At 40.6% G+C, this 27,033-nt stretch overlaps 1 protein-coding gene across 2 annotated transcripts in view; it reads left to right on the plus strand.

Moving 5' to 3' along the window:
- Window positions 1-144: 144 nt before the first annotated feature.
- BBS4 (Bardet-Biedl syndrome 4) overlaps window positions 145-27,033 on the plus strand; it is a 41,116-nt gene continuing 14,227 nt past the window's right edge. Inside the window, exons 1-7 of one of the 2 annotated variants that reach the window (XM_026855646.1) lie at window positions 145-280; window positions 1,557-1,607; window positions 19,082-19,163; window positions 22,977-23,040; window positions 23,818-23,929; window positions 24,573-24,645; window positions 26,483-26,536. In XM_026855646.1, coding sequence (XP_026711447.1) covers window positions 258-280; window positions 1,557-1,607; window positions 19,082-19,163; window positions 22,977-23,040; window positions 23,818-23,929; window positions 24,573-24,645; window positions 26,483-26,536 — 459 coding nt within the window. In that variant the 5' untranslated portion in view covers window positions 145-257. Of the gene's footprint in view, window positions 281-392; window positions 428-1,556; window positions 1,608-19,081; window positions 19,164-22,976; window positions 23,041-23,817; window positions 23,930-24,572; window positions 24,646-26,482; window positions 26,537-27,033 lie in introns of those variants that run through there. The other variant, XM_026855647.1, reaches the window with a different exon arrangement.

A 27,033-nucleotide genomic window follows, 5' to 3' on the forward strand; every position in this document is an offset into this window, starting at 1 on the left:
GCGGGAGGTGTTTTAAGAGCGAGTTTTGAAGCTTCGCACACTTGGTAGTGAAAACATAACGGCAGTTCTGACTTTCATCGGCGTCTAGTGAAACCTAAACCTTTCTCGACGTCCATCACAGATCATTCTTCCCCCTGTGTTTGATACTCCTGCAAAATTGCCCTCGAGCAGGCTGCGTCGTGCAACCTGATTTCTTATTGTTAGGTGCTCGTAAGGAAAATAAATGGACTTGGAATAAGGCAAAAAAGAATCCTCTTATGGATAGATATCAGATTAAAAGGTGAAGAGCAGAAAGAAGGAATACATGCTCTTTTTTTGTGGTGGAGGGTGGTCATTAATGAAGCCCTGCAGGGATCTGTTCCAGGCCTGTGTTGTTCAGTGTAAGTAGAAATAATCTGAACAAAAGGATGGCTAGAAAATTATTAAGGTGAGGAGGAAATATGAGAAACTACAGGAAAGACTTTACAGTGCTGAGTGCTAGGACTTAGAATTGGAATGATGTGTACCGATCAAAAAAAAATTGCAAATATAAAAGAAAGGGCCTTTGTGCTGATGATTGCTGCTTAGGAACAAGTGCTTGGAGTTGGATAATTCTGTGAAAATACCAACTCAGCTTTTCACAATAGGAATCAGAAAAGTGAATAAAATGTAAGAAATTATTAAGAAACAAACCTGGTAAAAGCCTTTTCTGTGTACATCTGGGTTATTTTCCATGTCTCAGATACTGTACTTAGGATCTCTGATCTTCCCCATCTCCAGTAGAAGAGCGTGGAGCTAGAAGATGTTTCCAAACCATTACAAGGAACAAGGGCAGACTGAATTACCACTTCAAAAAGTTGTTTATTAAGGAAAGGGAGATGCGATGCATATAAAAATCTATAAAATCCTGTGTTATGTCTGGGGAAAAAGAGCGAGTAATGTCTTGTCCCCAAGAAACTGGAAGTCAGAAGAAAAACTGCTTCCCTGTAATCATGTTTCGCTTCTGTGAAGGCTTGTTTTTTGATGCAAAGTAAGAAAAAAGTATAGAATGCATTTATTTTCCACGGACTCAGTACATGCTTGTCTGTGAGCTCTGGGCAGTATTTGCAGGTTGGGGTTTGTTGCCCACCCTGTGATGGGACCCACTGCGCTCATGCACCTGCTGATGGTTCCCCTGGAACGACTCTGTTCTAATGAACTTTATAAATATTTTATAATAAATGTTTTTGACGTTTTCCTGTGTGATCTCTAATTAGCATCTTAAATGCTTGAGTTTTGTTGTTTTACAAGGTAACAATCACTTTCTAGAATCCTAATAAATATCACTGAGCCTATGGAACAGGAATGTACTGTAAAACGAGTGGTTTTATTTAATCTACATGGTGAACAGAAATCTCTACCTAGCTGTGGCCAGGGAAGAGCAGTGCTTGGCAGGGCAGAGTTTGTCTAGCAGCAGTGATGCTATTTTTATGCCCTCTTTTGGGATTTGCCAGTTGTCCTTTCTGTTTATTTTCTGGAACAGATCTTCAAGAAACCTTGCCTGGTGTATTTAATATTCCTCTTTTCTGTCTTTTCAGGTTTCTTCATTGCCAGCAGCTACAGAACATCCAAAACCCCTTAATAAAAAAGGTTTGTTTGAAGATATGATTGTATTTCTTGGGCAGGTTGATTTTAAGATTTCTTTTATAGTGTGTGCAGCTGTCTGGTAAGAAATAAGCATCCACTGGGAAAAGACAAGACTATCTAGATTGTAAACTGCTGAGGACAAGTACTTTTTTCTAGGGTCTGTATGATCACTAGTTCAGTGCTGTTGCTGGCTGACTTACTGTACCTGCAGCCTGTATCGTGTGTGCTTGTAATCTAAGAGACTGTTGGTTTTATTGTGTACATACTTGCTGGGCTGCTAATGAATTTGGTATTAATTTATCTTCTTAAATAATAAGAGGAGTTTGTTCATTTTAAGTTCTTTAGAATAATGTCATGCTGTAGAAATGATCTTGGGAAGCTAACATTGTGCCTCATTGACTTTTCATGTTGCATTTTTCTAAATTTTGAAGTAGAAGGGAAGTGCAAGTGAGATCAAAGCTGTCAGGTTGTAACTGGTTTTAATTATTGGTTTGTTGGTTTGTTTTTTTTTTTCATACTGAGAGTTAATTAACTCAGTCTGAACTGTTGTTTTGAAATCTTGATTGGATCTGAACTGGAACAGGAACAATTTCAGTTATCGGTTCAAAATGTTTGACTAAAGTCTGATGTTTTCTGAGGGGTCTGGTAGAGCCTGCAGCATAATTTGATGTCACAGCCTCTGCTCTCCCCTCTTCCCTCACTCTTGTGATGTGATTTGTCCCGGCGCACTCAGCAAATGTTTCCTTCTCTGTGGTGCTGATCTGTGCTCACGTTCCTAGTATGGATCCATTCACTGTAGAGACTTTTGTGCCTACCTAAGATGAGGTTTGGGTTTTTTTTTGTGGATTTTCCTTTCTTAAGTGCCCATCAATTCAGATTATAATTAAGAGTGAACTCTGCAGTGTTGCTAGAGCCCCAATATACTTACAGTGTCAGTCAGAAGGAGTCCTTCTTTTCCCTTACCTTTTAATTCAGGGAAGCTCAGTTGGAGCACTGTACTTGGGCCATTTTCTACCCCAAATGTGTGATGTGCCTGTCAGAGTACACTTTAGGAGGAAATCTTTGATATTTCTAAATTCCTTCTTATGGAGACTGCCTTGGTGATAATGCTGGCATTAAAAAGGGGCTTGTTTGGCAACTGAGTACTACATCATAGTTTCTGCCTAAAGATGAAGTTCTTCATCTTGCACCTAGGCTTTGGGAGGCTGGAAGAGCCACTTTGCTTTTCTTTTGGGGAGGTCAGGCTAATATCACGTAGTCCCGATTCCTGGCAGCAGAATTCCAGCACTTGAGCAGAACATGGCTGTCCTGGAGATGGTGCTTGATGTTTCACTAGTCCTACAGCTGTTGGCTTGCACAATCCAAGGCTTTTTTCTACATTGCCCAGATGTGCAGGTTTAAGCCCTGCCGGGACCAGAGAGCACGTTGCTGTTGCCCTTCCCTCACCCGCAGCCAGTCGGGCTGGAAGTTAAGCACAGACCCTGGGCTGAAATAAGAAGAAATTTAATACAACAGTGTGATAAAACAATCTGAATAGCAGCAGTGGCAATGGTAACAACAATAAACAGCAATAACAGTGAACAAGACAAAAGATATACAGAGAAATACCGCAAAATGGTCAGGGAACAAGCCTGCCGCGTGCGTCGCAACCCCCAAAACCAAAAGTGAAAGTAAAAAGGCCCCGCCCCTGGACCTGACATCAGCATGGTATGAATAACCCGGCTGGAGATCCCTTCTCCCTCTCTCTCTGCTGGGGAAAACTTGACCCTTTCCTAGTTGAACCAGGACACCAGAGCTGAGAGGAAGACATTGCTATTGCTTCAGGCCTGTGTGCAAGTAAAACTGAAACTAAAATTTACTTGTATCTTGATGTCAACTCTTTTAGAGCAAGGATTACTGTTACTTTGAACCAATTAGCATCGCTTTTGTGGAGGCACTGCTTCACTCCTTAGTGAGATGGTTCATCTCCATCCTTTTCTGTAAAGATTATGACTCTGATCTCCTCCTCATCCTCAGTAACACCCACTTAGTTCTGCCTTGTTGAGCAAGTCCTGTCTATGATATTTGCACTGTTTTTACAGGACAGTGTACGTTTGTAGTTCTCTAAATAAAACATCTGTAGAGGGACAAGGCTTATGGTGTTTGCCAAGAGGTGGACTATCACTCCCCAGCACTCTTTCCTGGCGGGCTGAGGTTTATTAAATCAACTCTGCATAATTCATGAGCGACCAGAATAGCTGAAAAAGAAAGATGGGGCCATCAGTCTTACAAAGAAGCTGTGAAGGTGTGCTGGATAGAAGCTGTCCTGCCTCTGTCAGCTTGCTTCTTAAACTGTCTGTCAAGTGCCTTCCTGCTTTTAAGTGTGCCCAATTTAATATTGATTATTTGGGAGAATGAACTGTGGCAGTTGCAGCTTTCTTAATGGGATTTCTTCTCCAGATCCCACCTGCTGTTTGATAAAGAGCTGCTTGTTTGTGGCTGCCGAGGAGGAGTTTTCTCTGCTGCTCAGCATTTCACATTAACAACCCTGAAACCAAGCTGGATGCTTCTTTAAAAAGAGCCACCAATGTTCCTTCAGGTTTTAAGGCTGCAAGTCCGAGGATGGGCAAAGGCTGTGCGAAAGAATTGGTCTGTCTCCATCAACAGCCAATGCTCCTTCCACCTCCTTCCTTCATTTGGCATTGGTGTTCGCCCAGCTGCATACCAGAGGGGAGAAAGTAGTAAATGAAATCTACTTACTCGTGGCTCTGGATTTCCCTTTGATACTAATACGACCCTTGACTCAAAATTATCTATGGTGAAGAAAAAAGATAATCTAGCCTGTGACTTTTGTCATTCTGTTTTCTGTCTCTTAAGGTAAATGGAGGCATCTCCAGTACCTGGCACCTCAGGTCATTCTGAAATGAAATGCCTTGGAAGCCTTTGTGCTTTGCCATTTAGGATTTGACTGTGTTGCCTTTAGTGCAGTGGCAAAAGCTGATTTGAGCTGCCCGATCGTTAATCTTTAGGAAATGAGGGCAGCAAAAAGATTTGTAATAGGGAGTGATATAACAGTGTCCTTTGTGTGGGGGTGTGATGTCGGGGGCACGTAAGAGAGAAGGGGAAAGAACAAAGGTGATGTTGTATATGCTATTGTGGAGTCTGGCAGGAAGGAATAGCATCTTTTTCCCATGACAGGCTTGGGGTTTTTTTTAATAGAGTTTTTGCAGAACATCTTAATGGAGTATCTCATCCTATTTTAGTTTGGCTGAGGAGAATTATGGTGAATTTGAAGGAGCCAGGCAAATCTACATAAGTTCTGTTTGAATAAAGAGTGTTGCTAAACCTATTTTAAACTGACATTTTTAAACACTGAATGGTAACTTTCTGTTGCAGCAACTTGCCTTTTGATATTTGCATTGTATTTTCAAGTGGGATGCAAGAGAGATATTGTAATGAACATTAAGGCAAGCTGGTCTATGAAATACAGAGACCATATGGTGTAATATGGTCTCCTGTGAACTGTTCAGTGTGGATAAAATTTGTGCCCAAATAAAGCATGTATTGCAATAACTAAATAATGTTGTTGTACACGAATGAAGTAGAGTATGACCAAGTCATTGCTGAAGTCCTAACTTAATCATCACAGTGCCTGGATTCAATTGTAACAGCTTGCCTGTGTTTGTACTGAGTAGAAATAAAGTAGTAAATGTATGTTTCTGCAAATGTGATCTCAAATTTTCAAAAAATAATTTGAATGACAAACCACACATGTGGGTTTTGTTGCTTAGCCAGAAGGAACACCAGAAAACTGCATTTTCAGTCCGAGCTGTGGTGCAGATGAGAATATATTGAATACTGTTGAACTGTGCATCCCAAGAGTCGAGCAGTTTCCCCTCACTGTTGGGTTGCTTTCCTCCTATGGATGTTCCTTTGATCCTGTCTGTGAGATAAGAAAAAATGGAAACCTAGAACTAGTGTTTAGCAACCTGATTTTATGGCTGATAAACAAGAATAACTTTGAAGCAAAAGGCAGAATTTGCTCTTGAATTAGTTGCTGTCAAGGTTGACCTGTCCACGTGGCTTTTAGGTTGCAAAAGTCTGAAAGGCTGGGATTTAAGAGAGTCTGTCTTGCAGGCAGGTCAGCCCAAAGGGAAGACAATGAGATTCAACAAGCGTATAAAGGGTCTGGAGTAGATTGGGGGGGGTGGGGTGGTGGGAAAGGCGTCGTACACAACAATCAGGTTAGAAATATCTAACATCTACATCTAGCAATCTAAATTAAAGGGACCAGTGGAAGGCAAGCTCCTCGGAGTATCTTGTAGCTACACTTGGTGACAATCATTACTCAGCAGCTGACACTTTAGTAGCTAAAACCATTCATTATTTTGTCCTTTACCCCCCGTGGGGAGAGCTGCTCTGAAAATCAATTCCCTTTGTTGCTACATCAAGATCCATAACTCTTCCCATGTTGATATTTTGTCCCCAAGCAATTGATGGTAGAATAAAGGGAGCTCTGTTCCTTGAAGCGATGTAGAGTTAATATAGCCTGCTGAGATGGCATTTTAATCTCCCTGCTGCATTTTAAATTAATCAGATATTTTCCTAAATGCTTTACTGGTTTTAAACTGAGATAGGCTGACTCCCATCTTTCCACTTTTCTTTTTGCCACACAGGCAAATCAATTCATTTTATAGTATCTGATAGTACTCTAGCAGAGAAGCACTTTAACCAGCTTGTATTGTTGATTTTTATGGAACATAACTTGAATTTATTTCCCTTTATCCTGGAAAAAAAATTTAGAAAGGAAATTCTGGGCTCATGTTAGTCTAATAACAGGTCAGAGGTTAATGGAACAATTTTAAATGCATTTGGATTTCTACACAAATATTAGACCTCAGATTTTCTGAGATACAGTGATGGCTTTTTAATAACAGGGTAGAATCCTAAATATGTATATACTATAATAAATACACTGAAGCAAAATAAAGTACATTTCTCTTGAGTTACTGGGAAGAACTTGGGCTAGAAATCCGTTAGACTGTGAAGGAGAACTCTGAATTGTTACCAACCACCTCTATGTTTACCCAAGGAAGGGTCAGGTAGATAATTTTCAAAGCTAAAATCTTCCTCTTGTAAATTTTAAAAATATTAACAGGAATTAAGTGTTCTCCCCATTCCTGGGCACTGGGATATTGTTTTGGGTGCTTTCTAGGTGTGTTTTTTTCTAGGGTTTGAAGCAAGGAATTCTGCCTTGGATTAATTGTGACCTTTGGCAAAGCACTTCGACTTTTGTTTCTTTCCATTTATCAACCACAAGATTGGTCTAATATTCAATGACAGCTTTTGGATGCTGCAGGCTTTCAGTTAACAAAACATCTGGAGACGTTAAATGAAAAATATCATATAAATGGATATATTGCAATGCACTACTTGGCCTGTTGGAGTGCTGCTGAAGATGGCACTGAAAGGTGCAGGCGAGATGCGTGGGAGAAATTTCAGTGTGGTCTGGTCGGGTCAGCCTGTTAGGCATTTTAACACGCTCACCACTTCACATTAGAGCACTTCTATAAAGTAAACCAGGTGTCTGGAGGTTTCAAGGTTTGTGAGTCTTCATCTTTTTTTATTTTTTTTTTTTAAAGTTGAGTTTGACTTCTGTCTTATATAATTACAAGCATAACTAGCAGAAATGTCTTGTAAAGCCATTGTGGGTCATTGAAAGGGAGGAAATGAAGTTCTCTCCACTTGTATTACATTCTCCATTTCAGAGACAAAGTAAGTTGCTGACCCAAGATTAAAACAGCTGATGAAGTAGATTTATCAGTGATAAACACACAACTGCTCGGTGTCCCTGTGCAAAGTTTGATTAGATTGGCTGTTGCAGATAAATTCAATAATAGAAACAAGGAAGTGTGTAATGTAAATGTGTGTTTTAAATCTGTGGTTGTATCCTGCCTAAACTCTGCGGTAATGAGGGTGGTGTTCTTTGTGGCTCAAAGTTACCACACTTTTACCACACAGAAACCTGAGACTTGTATAGATAACAACGACACAGTATTTTGCATCTTACCAGGGTAGTTTCTTTTGTTTAATTGAATTTTGAAATTTCTCAAGTAGCGTGTGTTATTCTCGTCCAGCTAAATCCCGTGTCAGTGTTTAGCTCAAATACTGGCAGTGCCATCCTTTTCATGTGGGTGCTCATCTTTGAAGCCAAGGGTAGTCAGTGGGTTCTAATAAAAAATAATTGCACATGCTGATCTAATGGGCAGTAAAGTTCACTTTTTCTGATACTGACTTTGGTTAGGAAGTGCTCATGACAATAAGCAGTCTCAAAATGTGACTGTTAGATAATAAATAACTTTCAGATTATGCAGAAGTAGATCAATCTCTCGGGGTGGTTCCTGCTCACACAGATGAACCAGTGGTGATCCCTCTTGCTCCTGAAGGTATTTTAAGGGATCCTGTAAGTATTTTAATGGATGAAGCACTCTGAAGAACAGGAACTTTTTAGTACCCTGAGGAGTGATTCTGTGCACTGATCACTTCTGAATTCCTGATACATTTTCTTAAATCAATATAAATCCATTCTTTGAGCCAGCTTCAAAGCTGTCTTTGAACTTGTAAGAGTGAAGCTGCCTGAGAAATCCAGATAAAAACAACCCCCTTGAGTTAAATTAATTAATACTTTAAAGTGTGTCAAAAAGAAAAGGCATTAGTGGAAATGTCATGGTTGTGGGGGAGCAAATGCAGTTCCTGTGTATGTACCTGCCAATTGGTTTCCATTTAGCTATGTGCAAGTCAAGGTTTTTTAGTCTGAACCTACAACCTTGTGGGGAGAATAACATAGATTAGTTGGTAATTACATCACTGTTTTATATAAGAGAATTTGATTATTTTCATCTCTTCGCAATAGGTGGGTAGTAGTGCTGTGTGTATTTTGTTCAGGATCTGATACAGCTGATAGTTTTGAGTGGTGAGATTAAAAAATGAGTTATCATTTTGGCTTAATTAAATGGTATAGTATACTTCATCCTCTTCTCCCCAGAATAGCAGCCCAGTAAGCCCTGCACCACAAAGAACTGGTAATATTTACGTTTGAATGTGCTAGCACAGCTCTGCCCTCTTGTGTGTGTACCTTAATATCCGTGATTACAGGAACGGGGAATCCTTTGCAGTCAGCATAGCAGGTGTGTTTTTCTGACAAGACTGCTATCACTGTAAAATTTTAGTGCTAACTTTTAAATGAGAAGATTCATAGTTTCAGTTCTAGCTTTACGTCTTTTGGCAGTTGACAGCCTACTTCATTTCCTCTCTGTAAAGAGGAAAATCTGTATCTGCTTCTTAAGCCTCTTGCAAACCTAATTAGGCAATGAAAAGTGCCATAAAAATGCCACCTTTTGTAGAATTCTGGCAAGTGTAATCTGAGTGTCTTTATATTATTTGATAATTAAGAAATTTATTACACTGGGTTAGAATCAGGAAGAGGGTGAAGTACAATAGCTCTGCTTTAGAGGATCTAACTACAACTGCCACATATTACTTTAGGATCACATTTAAATTGGTAAATTTATTTTTTGAAGTTCCCTTGAAAGTGCTAGACAAGTTTCTTTTTTCAACTTCATGTTTGTCTGTTGGTGTGCTGCTTACAGATAAAATGGCATCTCCTATTGCAAATTTAAAAATAATTTAGTAAAAATAGTAAGTAACAAATTTAGGAAGGGTGAGATTCATCTTTCTGACTTGAGATATCTCTGATGTAGAACAAGTCTCAGCAGATCACCAGTGCTCTGCATTTAGTCAGTGCAAAGCCCATCTGATGCCATCTGACCTCTCCCAGCCACCTTTTTGGGATGCAGTGAATCGCTCCCTGAGGATGTGTATTCCTCTCTTTACTTCAAAGACAGCCCAAGGCAAGTAACTCAGATGTCTTAATTTTCAGACACTTAAGTTAAAGGAGATGCATCCCACTCAAGAATGCCAGAAGTAATGTTGTCTGTGCAACTTGAATTTGAGCCTTGGAGTCTTGAGTGAAATATACATTGGCTTTAGTGCAGCTCTCCAACATCATCCATTACACAGGAATGATGGGACTCACTGGAAAAGGAACAGGTCGCTGAAGGCTTTTTAAATAAAAGATACCTTCGTTATTCAGTGCATAGCCAGTTGTCGTGTTAATCTTCATCTATCAAGTCCCATAGATAAATTCCCTCATGCTGCAAGGTATTTCTGTGTCCTACTTAAACGCTGCATTATATATTAAAGAAATTTTGTGTTCCCCAGTGCTTGAGGTCTTGCAGTTTCAGAGTTAATGAGCACAGAGACTGCAACAGTTCCATGGCCTGAGCAGGGCTACTGCCCATCCCACTTGCTGGAGTGAGCACTGGCTGGGAGATACCTGCTCTCAAGCTGTACAGCCGGAAACGATGGATGGGCATGGAGTGGCTGCCTTCAGGAAGCCTGGTTGGGTGATTTCTAACAGAAATCAGAGTGAGGTTTTTTGTCTTGTGAGCAGTTTTACCGCATCTTAACACAGAGTCTGTGCATTCATTCACTCCTTCCAGGGTCTGTCCCCTTTGCTGCAGACATTTTAAGCTGCGTAACAGATGCTGCAGAAGTCCTGTGATCTAGTCATGGCTTTATTAATATTTCTCAACAGTTCATTCACTGTCTGACCTTGATTCATTTTTATATTTGTCATCCTTAGGAGGCAAGGCACCCAGTGAAAATACCAGTGTGTTCCTTTAATTGTGGATGTGCCTGTGTAATCAAAGACTGTATGGTTAAGATATTTGTGCAGTAGGGAAGAGTGAAGGCTGCACAGGCAAATATTCATACTAGAACTGACATCCAACCATGGAAAACTTCATCCTGAGGCAACAAGTCTGGAAGAAGTTTGGATATTCAAAAAGCAGGGTCTTGTAGTAGGGAGTGCTGAACCATTTGCAAGACCAACTTCTATATTTTTTTAATATATATTCTTCTCATATAATATGCTTTTAATATAATGGTAGTGGATGAAATGAGGATGGGTTCTAGATGTTACTCCCTGTTAAGTGGGAAGTTTCAGAGACTGTCAGGGCTGAGTTGTGGTCTTCTCCCTGTTATAATTTTATTTTGATTTTCAAGAGGAAAGCTTTTTCTTACAAATGCCCTATAATGATTTTAGTTTCAATTTATGGGTAAAATACCTCATGCTGTAGACAGAAAAAGACTAAGCATAAGAATTTAAGCCAAAGGAAGGATTAGACTGGAAATCCCAAAACTACTGTGTTCCTGATACTGGAATTAATGAGAAGCTGGTTACCCGGGTTATTTTGGGAATGCCTGCAGCCAGTGTTGCTTCGTTTGCGGGGGAAATGTCTTCCATCCCTGCTTTGCTGTGGGAGGAGACAGTGAGGAGTCACCAGTTAATACCTCAGACCTTCTGTGCTATTTATAAGCCATTTTATTCAGAAGCCTTCTGTGATGGTGTACTCCATCTCCCTTATTTAGGAACAGCATTAGCAAATAGACACTCAGAGGGAGCTCAGCCTCCTTCTTGCCTACAAGAGCACAAGGCATCAAGCAGAAAAAATAATGGTTTAAATGGAGAAAATAACAGTTGGGGTGCTATGCCAGGTGTTGGATCCTTGAGTATCTCCAAGTGTAGTGTCTGCATCCTTAGGGATGTGAGAACTGTTGTGTGAATCAGCCTATTTTTTTTTCTAGATTAGCTTATGTTTAAAAGCAAAAATAGCAAAAGCTCTTTCAGATCGTTCTTCTGTTCAGAGCACGTGTCTCGGCTCAGCAGTACTGGTGCTGATGGTCAAAATTGGCTCACGCAGAGGAAACAAGACTTTCAGTTTTGATTTTTTAAGCAGATGAAGAAGATTATACTTTTTCAAATTCCTTTTTAAAGTACTCATTTGTTATGAATTTTCACCCCAGTGTTGTTTGACTCGTAATTTAGACTTGAATAAAGCAATATTAGTCCTGAATCAATTTTTTTGTGTAATAATGATCAGGCTAATGTACTTGTGCTAGTTTGTGTAGTTCCCCGTTCTCTTGTCAAATGGAGCCAGGATTGCGGAGTGGTATCTTGCCATTACTGCTAATGGAGATTTCCCAGTAACCAGACTGGTTCTGCCACTGGGACCCTTGCTGTGGTGCTGGGAAGTCCAGGGGGTGTCACAAGTGTGGATTTATTTATAGACCTTCCCACTTTACCATAAGGTTAAACTTGAGCAGCACATGTTAGAAGACATTTATGTTGAATGATCAGCATAGGAATTTGTCTTTTAAATAAAAACATTTTTATTTGGAGTAAATCAGAACTTTAAATGCCTTAAATCAGAAAACCCACTGAAGTCTGAGCTAGCAACTCTTTAAGATTTATGCAGTGTAAACTACCAGTAGAAAATTCCCTTTTTTTTTTTTCTTCACCCTGGTATATAAATCAGCTTTAAGCTACAATTTTCATCTCTTCCATATAGCTTTGGCTAATTTTCCTGCAGGGGGAGGTGTAGAGTCAGAAATGTTGCTTTTTTTGTTTAAACCTGCTGCTGTTTTTCAGCCTCTTTCCAGTTTTCTCTGTGCATTGTGGAGCTATTAATACTCGATAGTAAGATCACAGCTATGAATTATGGCTTTCTTGTGAGGACCAGAATTGTATATGATGTTTTATTAACCCCAGCTGATGGTAAATAACAAGGAGCCATATGGGTTTATTGTTTGATTTAAAGGTGTTCCAGCAGCCATTTGCAAAAGGGAAAACAGGGGGAAGGGGATAAAACAGAAAGCATACCTACAACAGAGGGCTCTGTCCTTTTTCTGTTGTTTATATCCATTTTACAGGTATTTCTGTACACAGACACCTGTATTCTCACATATGTATCCATGTACTCACACACCATGAGTGAAAAGTAGTGTATACAACCTCCTCTGGGTGGTGGTTTTTAGAGTCATTTTTTAACATTACTGAGTTTTAAATACGTGATGTCTCCATTTTCAAACTCCAAGGATGTATCTGGGTATCAGAAGACCAATGTTCCTGTACTAGTTTTCTTTCAGCTCTGTAAAGTATTTATATTGCTACATTCTCACTAAAAGCCTTTGAGTGTTTGAGTAAGGAAAACGTTTTCTTGTTACATTTGTCTGTGCACCAGCCTAGCTAGTAATTTGTGGGATGCTGCTCTGATATCAAGGCAGTCTGTTATTTTTAAATCTAAAAACCTTGATATTAGAACTTTAAAATGTTCCGTATCTGTTATTCATACCTTATTTTGGAAAATAAAATTCCCTCCAGTGGTACATTGTTTTATAGTAGTTGATTTTGTGCCTTATTATTTTAATATTATTTTTGTTTAGCAGATGCTCATTCCCTCTCTGTCACCAGTTTTACAAACAATAGCATAATTCCTCACACTAGCAGCTTGTGGAGCTTAAGGCAAAAAGGAGATATGCACAGCTGGTTTCATCCTTGCCTTTCCCTCCCTATCAATGTTTATTTAACACAGCTGTGGGAGCACCGAGCTTCATTTTGGGCTGTAACCACAGTTATGCCCAACAGTAAACCTTTCCCGAGCTCTGCAAGTGGAAATAATTGTAACCCTGGCAATAACGTCAGCAAATGGCTTCAGGAAACTGAGCTGGGAATTGAGGGATGGGCTGGATGTTGGTTCTGAAAGACTTTCATGTGTTGCCTCTCAGATTTGGACGCTCTCCTGCGGTGGGAAGTGAATTGTCTTTATGCTGTTGTGAGTTTGCTGTTAAGCCGATGACTGGAATTACTTTAAAATGGGAAATTAATCTCAAATGGAAAAGATCAATGCTGCTTTTGAGTGTTAGAGTGAGCCTTGCCCAATGATGGGAGATGATAACCTCGCTTCCTTCACCGCAGCAAAGCTTCCTGCTTTGATTTCTTCAGAGCAAGATGCCCTTTATCAAATTCTGCTTTGGTGCAACTCTCTTAATAGCAAAATTTTACAACAGAGACTTGAGTCATTGCCTCTGTGTTTATTAACTTTGAAAATACCCATGTGCCTGAATGCTGTTGTGCAACATGCAATTTTTAATTTGAATCTGGAAAGGGGCAGTTGAGTCAGGATCCAGATTAGGTCTTTTGAATAATCTTACCCATATATGTGGTACCTGCCACAAGGGATCCAGATAATAGCTTGTGAGGCTACTACAGAATTTAAAAAAGTTTAAAATAATTATTTCTCTGAAGATTTTCTGTCCTCTCCTTGTGCTATATGTTATGTGTGGTTTAGGATATTATGGATTTTGGTCTGGTAACAGGTTCTTCTTTGTGTCTTCTTGCTTCTCTGCTTCTCCTCCAGGCTCTTGCGGCTCTGGCTCAGTTTGCTGCAGGTTGGATTGCAAAGCTGGAAGGATGGGGAGTGAACTGGGCTCAGACTCTTTTCAATAAAACGGATCCGTTTTCTTTAGTCTGATGAGACTAAAATGCGTTCTTGAGTTCCTTCTCCACCTTAGAGAGCTGTAGCTGATCTGTGCTTTTCACAGGAAGGGTGCTATGGTGCTCCAGGCAGCTGACAGTTTGCACACTGGAGAAAATAAGGTGAAAAGCTGCCTTATGGCTACAGTTGTGCAGTTACGTAGAAATCCACTTTACTCTGCCTGTGCCCACAACAGAAGTGGTCTCTGCACCTAGCAATTTCTTTAAAAGGATGGCTGGTGCTTTATCAGTTGTTTCCCCCATGAAATCTGATAGGGGCCTTCTGGGGCTTTTTTTTTCCTCCTCTCTACAGCATTTTCAAAACCTTTATATTAAATCTAAATCCCACTGTTTGATAGTTCGTATCTAAGCTATAATTACCCAATATGAACATGCAAGCACAAAATAATTTCCTAGGGAGTTTTACACAAAAGGGAGTAACTCTGATACTATTTTTTTTTTCCCAGTCCTTTGAGGAAAATCTATAAGAGGATGAATAAAGCAAAGAGTGATGATAGTGCAGCACAGATACAAACCTGATGATCTTACTCTGATTCTGTCGGGGTTTCCACTCCAGTGGCTTCCTTAAAGGAGCATTGTCAGAAAGAAAAATCACATTGCCAGAAGTGGGTTGTGCAATCAATCACTGGCCACCGAGAAAGTGGGGGATCAGATGGATTCCCTTTTGAATTCAATCAAAACACACTTCAAAGAAACTAGCATGTCTCTTGGCTGAGGTATTTAATCATATATTTGGTGCTTGGCTCCCTGTCACAGTTGCTTAATGAGACTAGACTTTTGTAATCCCAGAAAAGAAAGGCCAAAAGATAATTACGCAAGTTATAAACTCTTCACTGTAGATACCAAGGTTTTGGATAATTGCATTTTCTTGGACTGGCCCTTGAGCAGATTGATTTACAGAAAATAATGGCGCTTTTTTTTTTCATTGCTAGAATGGTATAAACTGCTATTGTCTAACCTGTAGTCCCTGCATCCCTGTGCAGTGACTGGATTTTTGCAAGGGTTCTGCGAAAGGTGACAAAGAAAAGCGTGTTTTCATATGATCCACAGCAGTTACATATGAGAAACTTCTGAAGGTCCATATATTGAAGAAGGTGGAAAATTGCAATGTAGACAGCCTGAGGAACTTGATGAATGTGCTCAGCTTCTCCTGGCAAGGCCAAATTCAGCAGCCTTTCTCTGTGCAGAAACCTTCTGAGTGACTGGTTGCGGCAGTATGTGTTCCCAGCTCTAATTAGTGTGAGATTGCAAACCATCATATGCCATATGGAGCCTCCAGTGTTCCCAATCATCCTTGTACTTGAGAAGACTGTGGTGTGCTGCCGGTGCTTCTTTCTGTTCTTCTGCCCCTCATAGCAGCCCCCAAGGCCAGATCCAGCCATACATCACTCTTCAGGCCAATGCAGCAAGAGCTGAGCAACACACATCATCTGTGTGTGGGGTTTTTTAAGGTATTCTGCAGGTAATTATTAAACTTGGAAAAAATACATGGTTAGAAACAGCAATGATTGAATTGTGTCCTTTCAGAAAGGCACAGAATGTTTTCTTCTCTTTCTCTGGAGCTAGAGTCCCAAATAGCCAGGGATTTGTATTTTCCTTCAGAAAAATGCAGTGACCCTTTGCACTGGGGTAGCCTTTAGCAGCAGGATGGGGAAACAAACCTGAGGGAGATGAATGCACCAGAAGTAGGTATCTCACCATTTTTGTGGAAAAACAGAAATGCAGATTAAGATGGTTGTGGCTCTGGAGAGATGTATATAAATATTTTGCATTACTTCTTTCTGAATCTGAATATAGACTCTGGTACTAATCCTTTACTTCCCACAGCCCTTTCTGGGGGATCAGACATGTTCCTATGTCAAATTTATTAATTTTCTCACAACTTCTATATCCTTCCTCTCTTCTTAGTCCTCTGTGGGATCCACACCAGATCTGGTTCATGGTGTTTATGTTGGATTTCTTCAGAGAAGGGATCAAACTGTTCACATTTACTTTCTGGAGTAGACTTAGTGCATCAGCTTTCTTCTATGAAACTTTTGTATTCAGATGTAAGATTCACTTATATCTATGAATTAATCTAGTCATCTTTTTGAAAGATAATCAGAATTGTTTGCTTTTTTTCCAGTTTGCTTGTCTTAGGGAAAAAGAAAAGAAAAAAGTAGAGCAATGTCCCCTCAGTCATATTTGTTGCTATTTCCAAATGAGTTTTAGGAGTGTAAAAACTTCATGTGTTTTCCCAATTCCATAGTTACCCTTAGCTCAGTGTATCACTGAGGGAAGCAAAACTGTTTTATCTCAGCAGATGTGAACGCTGTTCACTTCTGTGTCTCATGGTGTGTTTTGATTTCTCCGTTTTCTCTCCAGCTCAGCTCTTTTAGGTAACTCCTCTGGGTTTTTGCAGTCTTGGACCCAGAAGGCAGGTGGTGTCTGTTTTACCCTTTTCTTTTGCAGCCTGATTCTCTGCTCAGCACTCACTCTGATGTTCAGCATTTCTTCCTTCCCAACCCTGTTCTCAGCAGGCGTTTCCATAGCGTGGGAGTGGAGTATAATGTCCCTCTGGTCTTAAAAGTGTGAAAAAGCTTTTTCCTTTAGGAATTAAAACAACTGATCTCCCATCCGCTCACTGTCTTCTTAGCTTAGCCCAAAACATTTGTGTAGGCTCTAACATAATTTAGCCTTTCCCATCTCAGCTGGTAACACACCCTAGCCAGCTAGCTTTAACATTTAATAGGACTATTTCTTTTTAACCTCCCGCTGCAGATGGTAGGAGAGACCAGGTGGGGTGCATCTGAAGTGTCTTCTGATTAATCTCTATTTAAGGCAGTTTTCATTGTATATAATAATGCAGGATTTTGTAATTTTGAGCTGTATTAGTAGTCACAAAATGGCAAAGTATACTTGAGTTTTGACCATAATTGAAATTTTTATGGTTAAATAAAGTTTGCAATGTCTGCTCTTAAATCCATGCCTATGAAAGAAGGTAAGAAGTGCCTGGGTGTATCAGACATGTGTCTGGGTCTGTATTTTGTATCGGATAATGGCACCAGGAGATACTATTGCAGGAAGAGCATGCAAGTCTGGCAGCTTTCTGCAGCGCATTTCTAGCATCCCCAAGTGCTATGTTTCTTGGAAAAGAAAGTCCTGTCAAACTCTGGCACCATTAATAACTTACACTAGGAAGTCATTACAAATCTATTAATGAATTAGGTAGCCCCTCAGCAGGCTTCAGACCAGCAGCCCTCCAGACTGTTTATGAAATAGCGTTTTTTCAATCAATTTGTACCTATTTAGGCAGCCTCTAAAGTCTTCCCTTCATGGTTTCACTGTAAGAAGGATGAATGCAAAACATGAAGTAATCAGAAATCAATCTGATCTGGGAACACACATATTAAAAGGCCTTGCTTACAAAGATCCAGGTATTACACAGCAGAGTACAATTTCTGAACATTTGGATCCCTGATCTGTGCATTTCTGTTAAGCTTAGCTTATTTAGATTACTTTTTTGTTTGGACTGTGATTTTTTTCTATTTGTTTTTAGGGTAGTTGAGCCTTCTTTATAAGGTATTTGACTATAAATTGCTGGTGTGCACACTTAGATCTCAGCTCTAGTATAAATCTGGCTGAATATTCTGGAAAATCTGAAAAAAGCCCAACAACAAAACCAGAATGGCTTTACAAAATTTTTTCCACCTTCAAGAGCTGAAGAAATTCTACTTGGTTTTAAGTGCTCTCAGTGATACTAGACTTGGTGTGAATTGTGGGGGAGAGCCTGGTATGCTTGCGAGATGTGTTTGCTACTAGCCGCAGGTGCAGCCCCTGCGTGATTAAATTCTAGGAGATAATAACACTTTGCACCAATAACGTTTCCTGACATGATTCAGTCCTTCCGGCTGCAGAGTTTCTTCTTTCTTACATCTGATCACGACCCATGTTGCCGGCTGGCAGGGGGAACTGCAGACCACTTCAAAGAATGCCTTCTGCTCTGAGTGCTGGAAGCTTGAGCCTGGATCTCCAGCAGTGGTGTGGGTCCGTGCCATGCTCCGCGGGGCTGGGGGAAGGTGGCCTGGTGTTGGATCGCCCTCGCCATTGCCCCAGCTCCGGCGACAGTCCTTGCCTTGATTTGCTTCTGCACTTCTGTCATAATATTGACTTGCAAACAGACAGCTTTTTTGCCAGTTGCTATGGTTACCTCTCAGCTCCCCCATCTGAACTGTAGAAACGAGTAACAAGCAATACATTTCAAGCCTTAATGAAATGCACAGCAGTGTGTTAAACTTTTAAACCCAACATGAATATCACTAAGCAACATCCATTCGTGATTTGCCATAATTACTGCTGCAAGCTCCTTACGATTGAAATGCTGGAGCACAAGTCTTTCTCCTCTGCTGCATCAAATACTTTTTTCTGCCAGTAGCTTCACAGTTTTCTGAGACTTGTGATGTTTCATAGTCCCTTCACAGTTTCAAAGAACTAAGTTTGACCTCTTTAAATTATTCATACCTTCAGATAGGCAACATCTCCAAAATCTCCTTTTGTGTGTATCGCCTGTTTCCTTCTCATTCACTCCCAGAAATTTATTTTAAAGGCCTTTGATTCTTCTGCCCTAGTTCCAAAATGCGAATCCAACTAATTTCCTCCAAGATGCTTCATGCATATTTGGAAGAACCAATTCCACCAAATCAGCATTAATGTTGAATTAAAATGTGTGTGTAGTTGGTGCTTGGAGCTGTTTGTTCCAGTAGCAGCACCAGAAGCCTTTTGAGGTGATAGTTTTCTCCTAAGAGGTTGTGTTTAGTGTCTATCTTGTACAATGCCTTTTATCTATCAATTTGAGAAGTAAAATAAAAGTGGACACTGTTCATATGTCCACGCTCCAGGTTTCAAGTCAAATGATTAATTGCACCACCTGGTGCAATTGCAGTTCTTGAATTAGTTGTATTGTGTTTGCAGATCGGGTGGTTCAGAATAGCTCTCACACTGTGGCCAGGTTCTCTGTTGATCAGTCTGATTTCCTGTATTTTGTTAATATTTTACATTTACAGCACCAGAGTTACCAATCCTAGAGAGGAAAAACTGGTTGATCTATCTCCTTTATGTTCGCAGAGACTACGACGAATGTAAGGTAAGAGCTGCTTTTGGGACTTTGCATTAGAAAGTATTTTACTGACATTATGAAATAATAATTTTCATACCCCTTTCCAAACAACCCTCTTTCCTCACTTCGTTTGGAATAAGGAGACCAAGAGAAGATACAAGTAAAATAATGTTCTCAAATCCTTGGCTACCTTCAGGATCCATGTATGCAGTTCTCTGGAGTAGTCTGTGAGCTCAGTATGTCTTTGGGAGTGGAAAAATTGAAAGAACTGCAAACCTCTCTTGTTCCAAGTGATGAATAGGGTCTTCCAAACTGATAATAATGCAGTTCCATAGTTCAGGTCTCTCGATGGTACTACAGAGAAACTGTGAAAAAAACTTCAGTTGAATAAAACATTACGACCAAATCTGAAAAAAAAAAATCTAGGTTACCTTTGAACAAAATTCTTTCGTTTTACACATGATACATTGCACCCTTTAATTTCTCCTTGGTTTGGTGGGTAGCTTGGAAGTAGTTGTTTGTTTGTGATTATTATGGTAAGTGAACTAAGGAATAACAAATTATTATTAAACAGTGCATTTTGCTGATAAAATAAACACAAACTGTTGAAGATGATGTGCCAGTGTGCAGGAGGAGTGGAATAAGAGTTGCCTGTTTCTGTCACGGACAAAGAAGATCTGAAAAGACACTTTCGCTTCTGGAACACCAGGCTTGGTCAGGACTTGTCTCTCTGCTGTAGAGCTCCTGGGGGCGCTTAGGAAAGGGGCAGGCTGGAGGAAATTAATTATCTCTTAATTAACAGAGCTGGAGGGTTGTATCATCAGAAGAGCAATTTCCTCTCAGATCTTGGTTTAAATAAACAAAAGTTGGACTAGTTATTTAAATAGAAAATTGTTTCCCTTTTTTGTTGATCTGACTGCATTTTTTTGGTTTCTGATTGCATACATTTACTGTTTCTGTGATGTGATGTGAAATCACAGAATGCAGAAAACATGTATGGCTCAGGAAAGCAGAAAAAATAGCCAAGTGGGTGATATAATTGCAACATTGACTCCTCAATGTCTTCATCAGTCATGGAATTATGGGGAAAAAAATCAGGAGAAGGCAGCTAATACTCTTTTGCTTGGCAGGCCAGCTTTGCAGTAGCAAAGCCTTTCCTCAGGGCTCACAAAGCAGGGTTTTTGCAGTAAAGTTGGAAGAGTTCGGCACCAGACCACAGTAGGTTAAATGATCTTCCATCCTTTCACCCAGGTGTGATGGATGTGTGCTCTGAGGCCTGGGTTTGCCCCAGGAAGATAAGAACCTCAGCATGCTGGGATGCTCCATTGGTCGCTGAGGAGCGATAGGCATGTCCAAAAGGCAATTCAGATCTTAGGCGGGGCCAGCTGCCTGTCTCGCGGCTGGTTTAGGTGAGGTTACAGATCTAACCTGGATGCTCCAGGTACTATGGTAAGCATAGACATTCCCAAACATCCTATTTGGGGCCAATACCTTCAAAAAAGAAAGAGGCATTGACAGTATCTCCAGTGGCTTCAATGGCTGTTAACTCCTTGATTTCAATATAGTTTGGGCATTTGTTAAAGCCCATTAATTTTGAGACTCAGGTGAGAAATAAGTGACCTGTGATGCTAGTAGTTTTGGTCTGAAACTTGCTAGACCCTGTTTCCCACTCAGTGCTTTGAAATGCTTCCTCTTTAACACAGTTTTAAAAACTCCCATATTTTTCAATGACTTAAAAGGCCAAGAAAAAACTGTTTGTTTACCAACACTGGCTCTCCAAAGTGAAGGCATTAAATTGATTTTAACCCTTACAGTGCCACTCCTGCGTCTATTTTGGTGTTGCCAAGCTCTTGACAATTTTTGCTGCTCATTACAGGAGAGATTAATAATGATGGCTGTTTGATTCTCCTTTCCTACCCAGCAAGATGCAAGGCAGACATCCCCCAGAGCCTGCGGCTGCACCATCCCCTGCGATCGCAGGGGCAGAGAGAAGTGGGGGGAGAGGAGGGACAGGCCCTGCTAAGCAGCAATCAGCACTCAGCTCTCGCCCTTCACATGCAAAGCTAATAAACTGTTTTCTGCTTGCAGCATCAACTCCAGCCCTGCCCCCTAACCGTTTTTCACAACAGAAATCTTCTGCTTCTGTTATGTGTGAGGAAGGAATTATTAAAATTACCAGATGCTTTTAATTAATTAAAATAGCTCATGCTGGTTGGTCTCCTGCCAGTATGTCTAAATTCTGTCGGCGAGTTAAATAAACTTGTGAGGAAAAACTGGGATTACAGATCGTATTTCTCAAGGCCTTTTGCTATGGGATTTTTTTAGGGTTTATAGAATTAATCAGATCTCTCTGCAAGATAGCTCTCTATTGCCCTCTCTTGCTCTAAGGAACTGGTTTTATGTAGGTGGAGCAACATAGAGTATCTGTATTCAGATCCTTGGTTATCTCAGAGTTGAATGTCCTGTAATAATGTACTTTGTAAAGAGTAAAATACAGAGATAATAGCAGATACAGATGAAGGGAAGAGCAGCCTAGACTTTTTCTTCCTTTTCCTTCCTTTTTTTAGTTTTCTTTTCTGAGCGAGGATTCTTAATAATAACCCTCCTTTCCTTCATTCCACTTTCCTTCTGTGTGCTGTATCTGAGGTTCAGTTCTCTTCCTTGTTTTCAGGGCCTTCACTTATATTTGTCTCAGAGGCAGGAGATGCTGGTACTGCTCATACACTGGACAGAAGTGCCAGATAAGCACCAGGTTATTGCTAGCCAGAAATCTTTGCTTTGTGTCTTCCATTTCCGAGCAAAAGAGGAGTCTCAGAGCAGAAATGATGCTCTTGGTTCATAGCCAAGTGCTCATCCTCCCAAAGGTCATTCTTTTGACCAGTTTTATAATTTTGGATCACATATAATTATGGAATATAGCCAGACTGCACCCGCACCCCGAACTGTCAGCTGTACCAATGTAGCCAGCAATCATTTAAATTTTCATCAGTTTTTTTTCCCCTTCCTTTTCCCATGTAGTCATCATTTGTTCATTTGGCTTTCATTGATTCAGGTGCAGTTGCTCCAATTCAATTTATTTCTTCACAAATGGCCTAGAGTAGATACCCTTATCAGCAGAGGATGCTTTCAGAGATTCCTTGTGGCATTTTCCCTAGGTAATATCTAATTATCTTTGGTAATAGGAATGAACAGAGAAGTACTAAAAGGGCTACAGTATTCCTGGAACAATACTCTTCACACATGGTGACGAGCTTGCACTCTTCTGTGCGCTCATCATTGTTCCAGCCTCAGTCCAGTGCCTTTGTTATACATGAGGTCGTGGTTTCTGTAACTGAAACCAACTCTCTGTCATTAGCTATGTTAAAATGATGGAAGTTTACAACTTTTATAGGATTTTATATAGTATATTGCAGCATCTAGCTACAGATTTTGTATTAATATTGACTTTTCCAAGCACAACTTCTGATTAAATGAATTCTGTAGTTCTCATGTCTTGTGTGATGTCACTGTTATCATCATATAAGAACTGTGTCCATCAACATGTTGCACGATGTTTAAATTCACGTTGTTTTAGGGCGTTCCGCAATAGCACAGATAAAGCACAGCTATATGTAGTACATACAAAAAATTCTCCAAATCAAGGTTGCAGAATGTATTTGATCGGTCAGAAATCAATTTTCTTTTATAGAGATTGCTTTAATTGAAAGATTTGAAGGGTTTATATTCTTCTGAAAGCTGCCATGCTGCAGTTTAGTAAGGGGGTAATAGTGAGCCAGGTGATAGGCTTTTTGATGGGGGTGACTGCGTTTGATGTGTACTCTCTGCTCTTTGTCATTTCAGGCAGTCATCAAAGAGCAGCTCCAGGAGTCTCAAGGGCTGTGCGAATATGCAGTTTATGTTCAAGGTATGTTTCAGGAGGCCTCCAAAAGTCTTAATTTTTCTAAAGCAAGTTACTTCTGATGTGAGATACAGTAAACAGTAAGAAGGGTAACAGGTGATAGAAGCATATAAAATTCATATGTAAAAAATATTTAGCTCTTTTTTCTGCTTGTTGGGTCTAGTTTTGAAGTTTGGGATTTTCACATGAAATGGGTGGATTAGATTTTCTGTTTTCTCCGTATCAATGAGTCTGTCATCAATCCTCCTTGGCCAATGGGCTCTTGGCCTTCCATGTGTTGGTGTGTGCTTGGGTCCTGTGTTTGATTGTATTACAGATGCATGTTTTCTGTTACAGTTACCTGCCTCAGGTGATTGTTGTCTTACTGTTTGCTTTAAGGATGGTATTCCTCTTCCTGTTTTTCCTTCTGTCCCCTAAAAAATGTGCCCCAAAACTTGGTGTTACAATTCAAAGTGCTGTGGTGGGGGTCAGCTGAAATTTGTTAGCCAAGGACATACTGCAGCCTGTTGAGGAGAGGAGAAATCCAGACTGCATCTTAACGAGCAATTGGCCAGGGTTTAAAGCTGCCTTTGTTCTGAAAACCAGAAACTTTTCTAGGCATGCACGAGTCCTTTGCATGCGTTGTCATTCTGCCCTCAGACACGGTTTCTGCCTGAGGTTGCTGCAGGAGCGGGAGACCACATGAGCTATGTTACTATGCGCCCCCTTCTTTCCCTGCTGTCAGAGAGGCACATTTTCCCTGCAGATAATGGACTAATTTGCCTGGTATATTTTGTTTTACAGCTCTGATATTTCGCTTGGAGGGGAAAATTCAAGAATCTCTTGAACTTTTTCAGACATGTTCTATTCTGAACCCTCGAAGCGCTGACAACCTCAAGCAGGTGGCACGATCTCTGTGAGTGGTGTTTTATTGTTTCTCTTTAATGTGCCACCCAGGACCTTCCATGTTTTGTTTTTCTCCCAGGCATCAATTGAAATCCTAGGCTGCTTAATTCCAAACATGCTTCCTCCTTATCAACACTTGAGTTGGCTTCCAGAAGCATGGGTTACCCTGGAAAGCAGAATCTCTGTTATCTGCCTGGCTGCTATTGTATTTTCTTTTGTGTGTGTGTGTGTGTGTGTGTGTGTGTGTGTGCTTTAAGCAAGAGAGGTAACATACTGATTTCTAAATCCAGAGCTAAGGGTGCTGACCAGAGCTGTGTAAACGTGCCCTGCAGACCCCTTTCTGTCTCTGAATGTCTGGTTAGATCACCTGTCTTTTTCCTCTGAGATAAAGGCAGACTGCAGAGCCTGTGAATTCATTCCGTGCATCTCCAGTAACGTCAGGGAGTGCCTCAGCATCTCGCAGCATTGATGTCCTTGGCCCTGAAAGGGAGCAGTGCTCAAATTCTAATATTGCTGAGATTGTAAACTTCTCAGGGCTGCTCATGCAGGTCTCTGAACTACCAAGTAGCATCATTTCTCACTGGCAAAGGTGATAGTGGTTTCACAGTAGGGTTTCAAAGCAAGAAAAAATTTAAATTGAAATGCTTTCGCAGGTTTCTTTTGGGGAAGCACAAGGCAGCCATTGAAGTGTACAATGAAGCGGCTAAACTTGATGAAAAAGACTGGGTAAGTGTTTCAGTGAGTTGCAGATTATTGTAGTATGCAGATGTTTCTGCAGTTTTATGAAGACAGCTGGAAACTTGTTCCAAGCAGAGGTGAGCTCATGCTGCCTGCAGTCTGAGCAGCTGAGGAGCTGCAGGGCTGAGAGGCATTGCCTTTTAGCACAGGCTCACAAGCACGGATGAGCCTGTGCAGCGTCTGGTTTGCATCAGAGGAGCTAGGCATCATTTCTGTGTGCAAAATCCCACACCTTGTCTTGGGGCACAAAGAATCGAGCAACATGTTTGAGCTTTGCAAAGTATCGCTATTAACATATGTACATTAAGGAAAGTATGGGAAATAGCTACCTGTTTGGAAACCCTAGCTACATTAAAACTTGCTTGAGTACTTGGGAAACCTTTTCTAATGCAAAACACCATTGAAAAAGATTACCCTCAAACTGGCTGAGAGGGTTACTTGTTACCTACAAACGTAGGCTGATAGCTACAGGAGCAATAATTAAATTAGCTCTTCTATATAAGACGTCAAAAAGCGAAGGAAGAGTGTTGCAAAGGGAAACGTGTGACAGTGGGTGAGAGGAGAGAGGACTTGGCTTGCAATTAGTTGTGGGCAGCCTTCTGCCAGTGACTCTTCTACCTGCGGAAGTGTTGTTTCTAAGATAGACTTGCTACATGTCATCTCATTCCCTAAGACATCAGGCACTCACTGCCTTTAGCCATACTTTTGACACTCAGTATGTCTAAAATTCAGGCTTGATACAAGAATATGTTTGATATTACTCAACTTATCCTGTCCCAGACAACTCAGAAACCTTTTATACTGTGGGTATTCTTTCAAGTCTGCATTCTCTTAGCTAACCAAGCTACATGCAATATGTGGTTGGCATGCCTGTAACCCTATTTACAACCACAGCAGGCAAACTTCAGTGGGTATTTTGATTAGTTATTTCACATACCTGGCTCAGAACTAGAAGTAGAGCCAGCCTGTGCTCTTCCCTTGCACTGCCTCGTTCTGCAAGCTGCAGTAACCGCGAGTTACTGATTCATTACTGTTCTCCACAGCTGGAGAGACTGTGTGGAAGAAAATATCTTTCTAAGAGGGTTAATGGGGAGATAAGAGAGTTTCCTTTTAAAGGTCAAGGCTGTCTAAACTGATGAAGCAGTGAAATGCTCACCAGAATAGAAATGAGGAACTGGTGGATCTTGTTTTTCAGCTCCCCAAGATGTGCCAGGGTGAGGAAGGTAGCAAGTAGCTTGTCTGTTAAGCTGTTGGTGATGAATTAGAGGCATGATTGTTCCCTACAGTGTCACCAGAGTGTTTAGGATCCCTAAGTGATCTTCCTACTCTGTTGCAAAATTGTTTAAGATGATAGAGGGATATCAGCCCTTCTGGTGCTTGACTTCTGTTTTGGGAAATCAGGCACATCTTCAAATTTTGTCCAGCTGGGTGCAGTGTTGTGCATATCCTAATGACTGTAGAGCTAGATTGAGAGCCACCCATAAGGGCACCTTACTACCTTCAGAGATATTGTGGGGAACTGAGTCACATTTCAGTGATGAAGTTAGTCTGCTCCTTGTTCTCTGAGAAGACCATTGTAATTTCTGTGGTTTTTGTCTCGGTGGCCTGTAGTCTTGTGTGTATAATCAAACTTAAGTTCTGTAGGTTCCTGAAGTATTGGGAATTTGTAGGTTTACTTGATCTACAAAGCAAGAAGGGTGTGGGCAGGCACAAGGGTCTTCCCATCCAGGTCAGTAGTGACTGTTATCACTGGTAGATTATGTAGTGTGTATTTCATACTTCATGCTGGTTTGGTTTTGTTAGTGGTTTGGTTTTTTCCCTACAGGAGATCAGCCACAACCTGGGCGTGTGCTACATGTACCTGAAACACTTCAACAAGGTAATGCAAATACTTGTCTTATCTACCTGACAAACGGGAAGCAGAGTTCACAGAAATTTCACTTTCTTTGGTAGTTGGAAGTGGATCGTTTGCAGTGATAGGTATCAAGGAAGTTTTTTGCTTCAGCATTTGTTTCAGGGAGAAAAAGTCTGTGAGCTGTGTCTGTTTTCATTTGCATATTGAATTACTTTGAGTCAGCTGCAAGTTAGTGAAGTTGGGTAAGAGTGAAATGGAGGTTAGCCTTGTTGCAGGTCAGGAAGCTTTTTCTGAACTAGGATTTTTCAGAAAGCATTTCTGGTTTTAAAGGGAATGTTTGAGAAACCTCAGAGAGCTACCTCAAACTAGACAGAAAAGCAGCTGTGCTCCAACAAGAGCTGCTTCTGTTTCCCAGTCTTTTAAAACCAGGACCATAAATACTGCTGGTTTGTGAGGAGCAGCAATCCATAGAGCATGCCAGTTCCATCTTCTTGAAGAAAGAGAAGTGTTATGGTAAAGAC

The sequence above is a fragment of the Athene cunicularia genome (assembly GCF_003259725.1).
Source record: "Athene cunicularia isolate RWA chromosome 10 unlocalized genomic scaffold, athCun1 chr10_part1, whole genome shotgun sequence".
NCBI classification, from domain to species: Eukaryota; Metazoa; Chordata; class Aves; order Strigiformes; family Strigidae; genus Athene; species Athene cunicularia.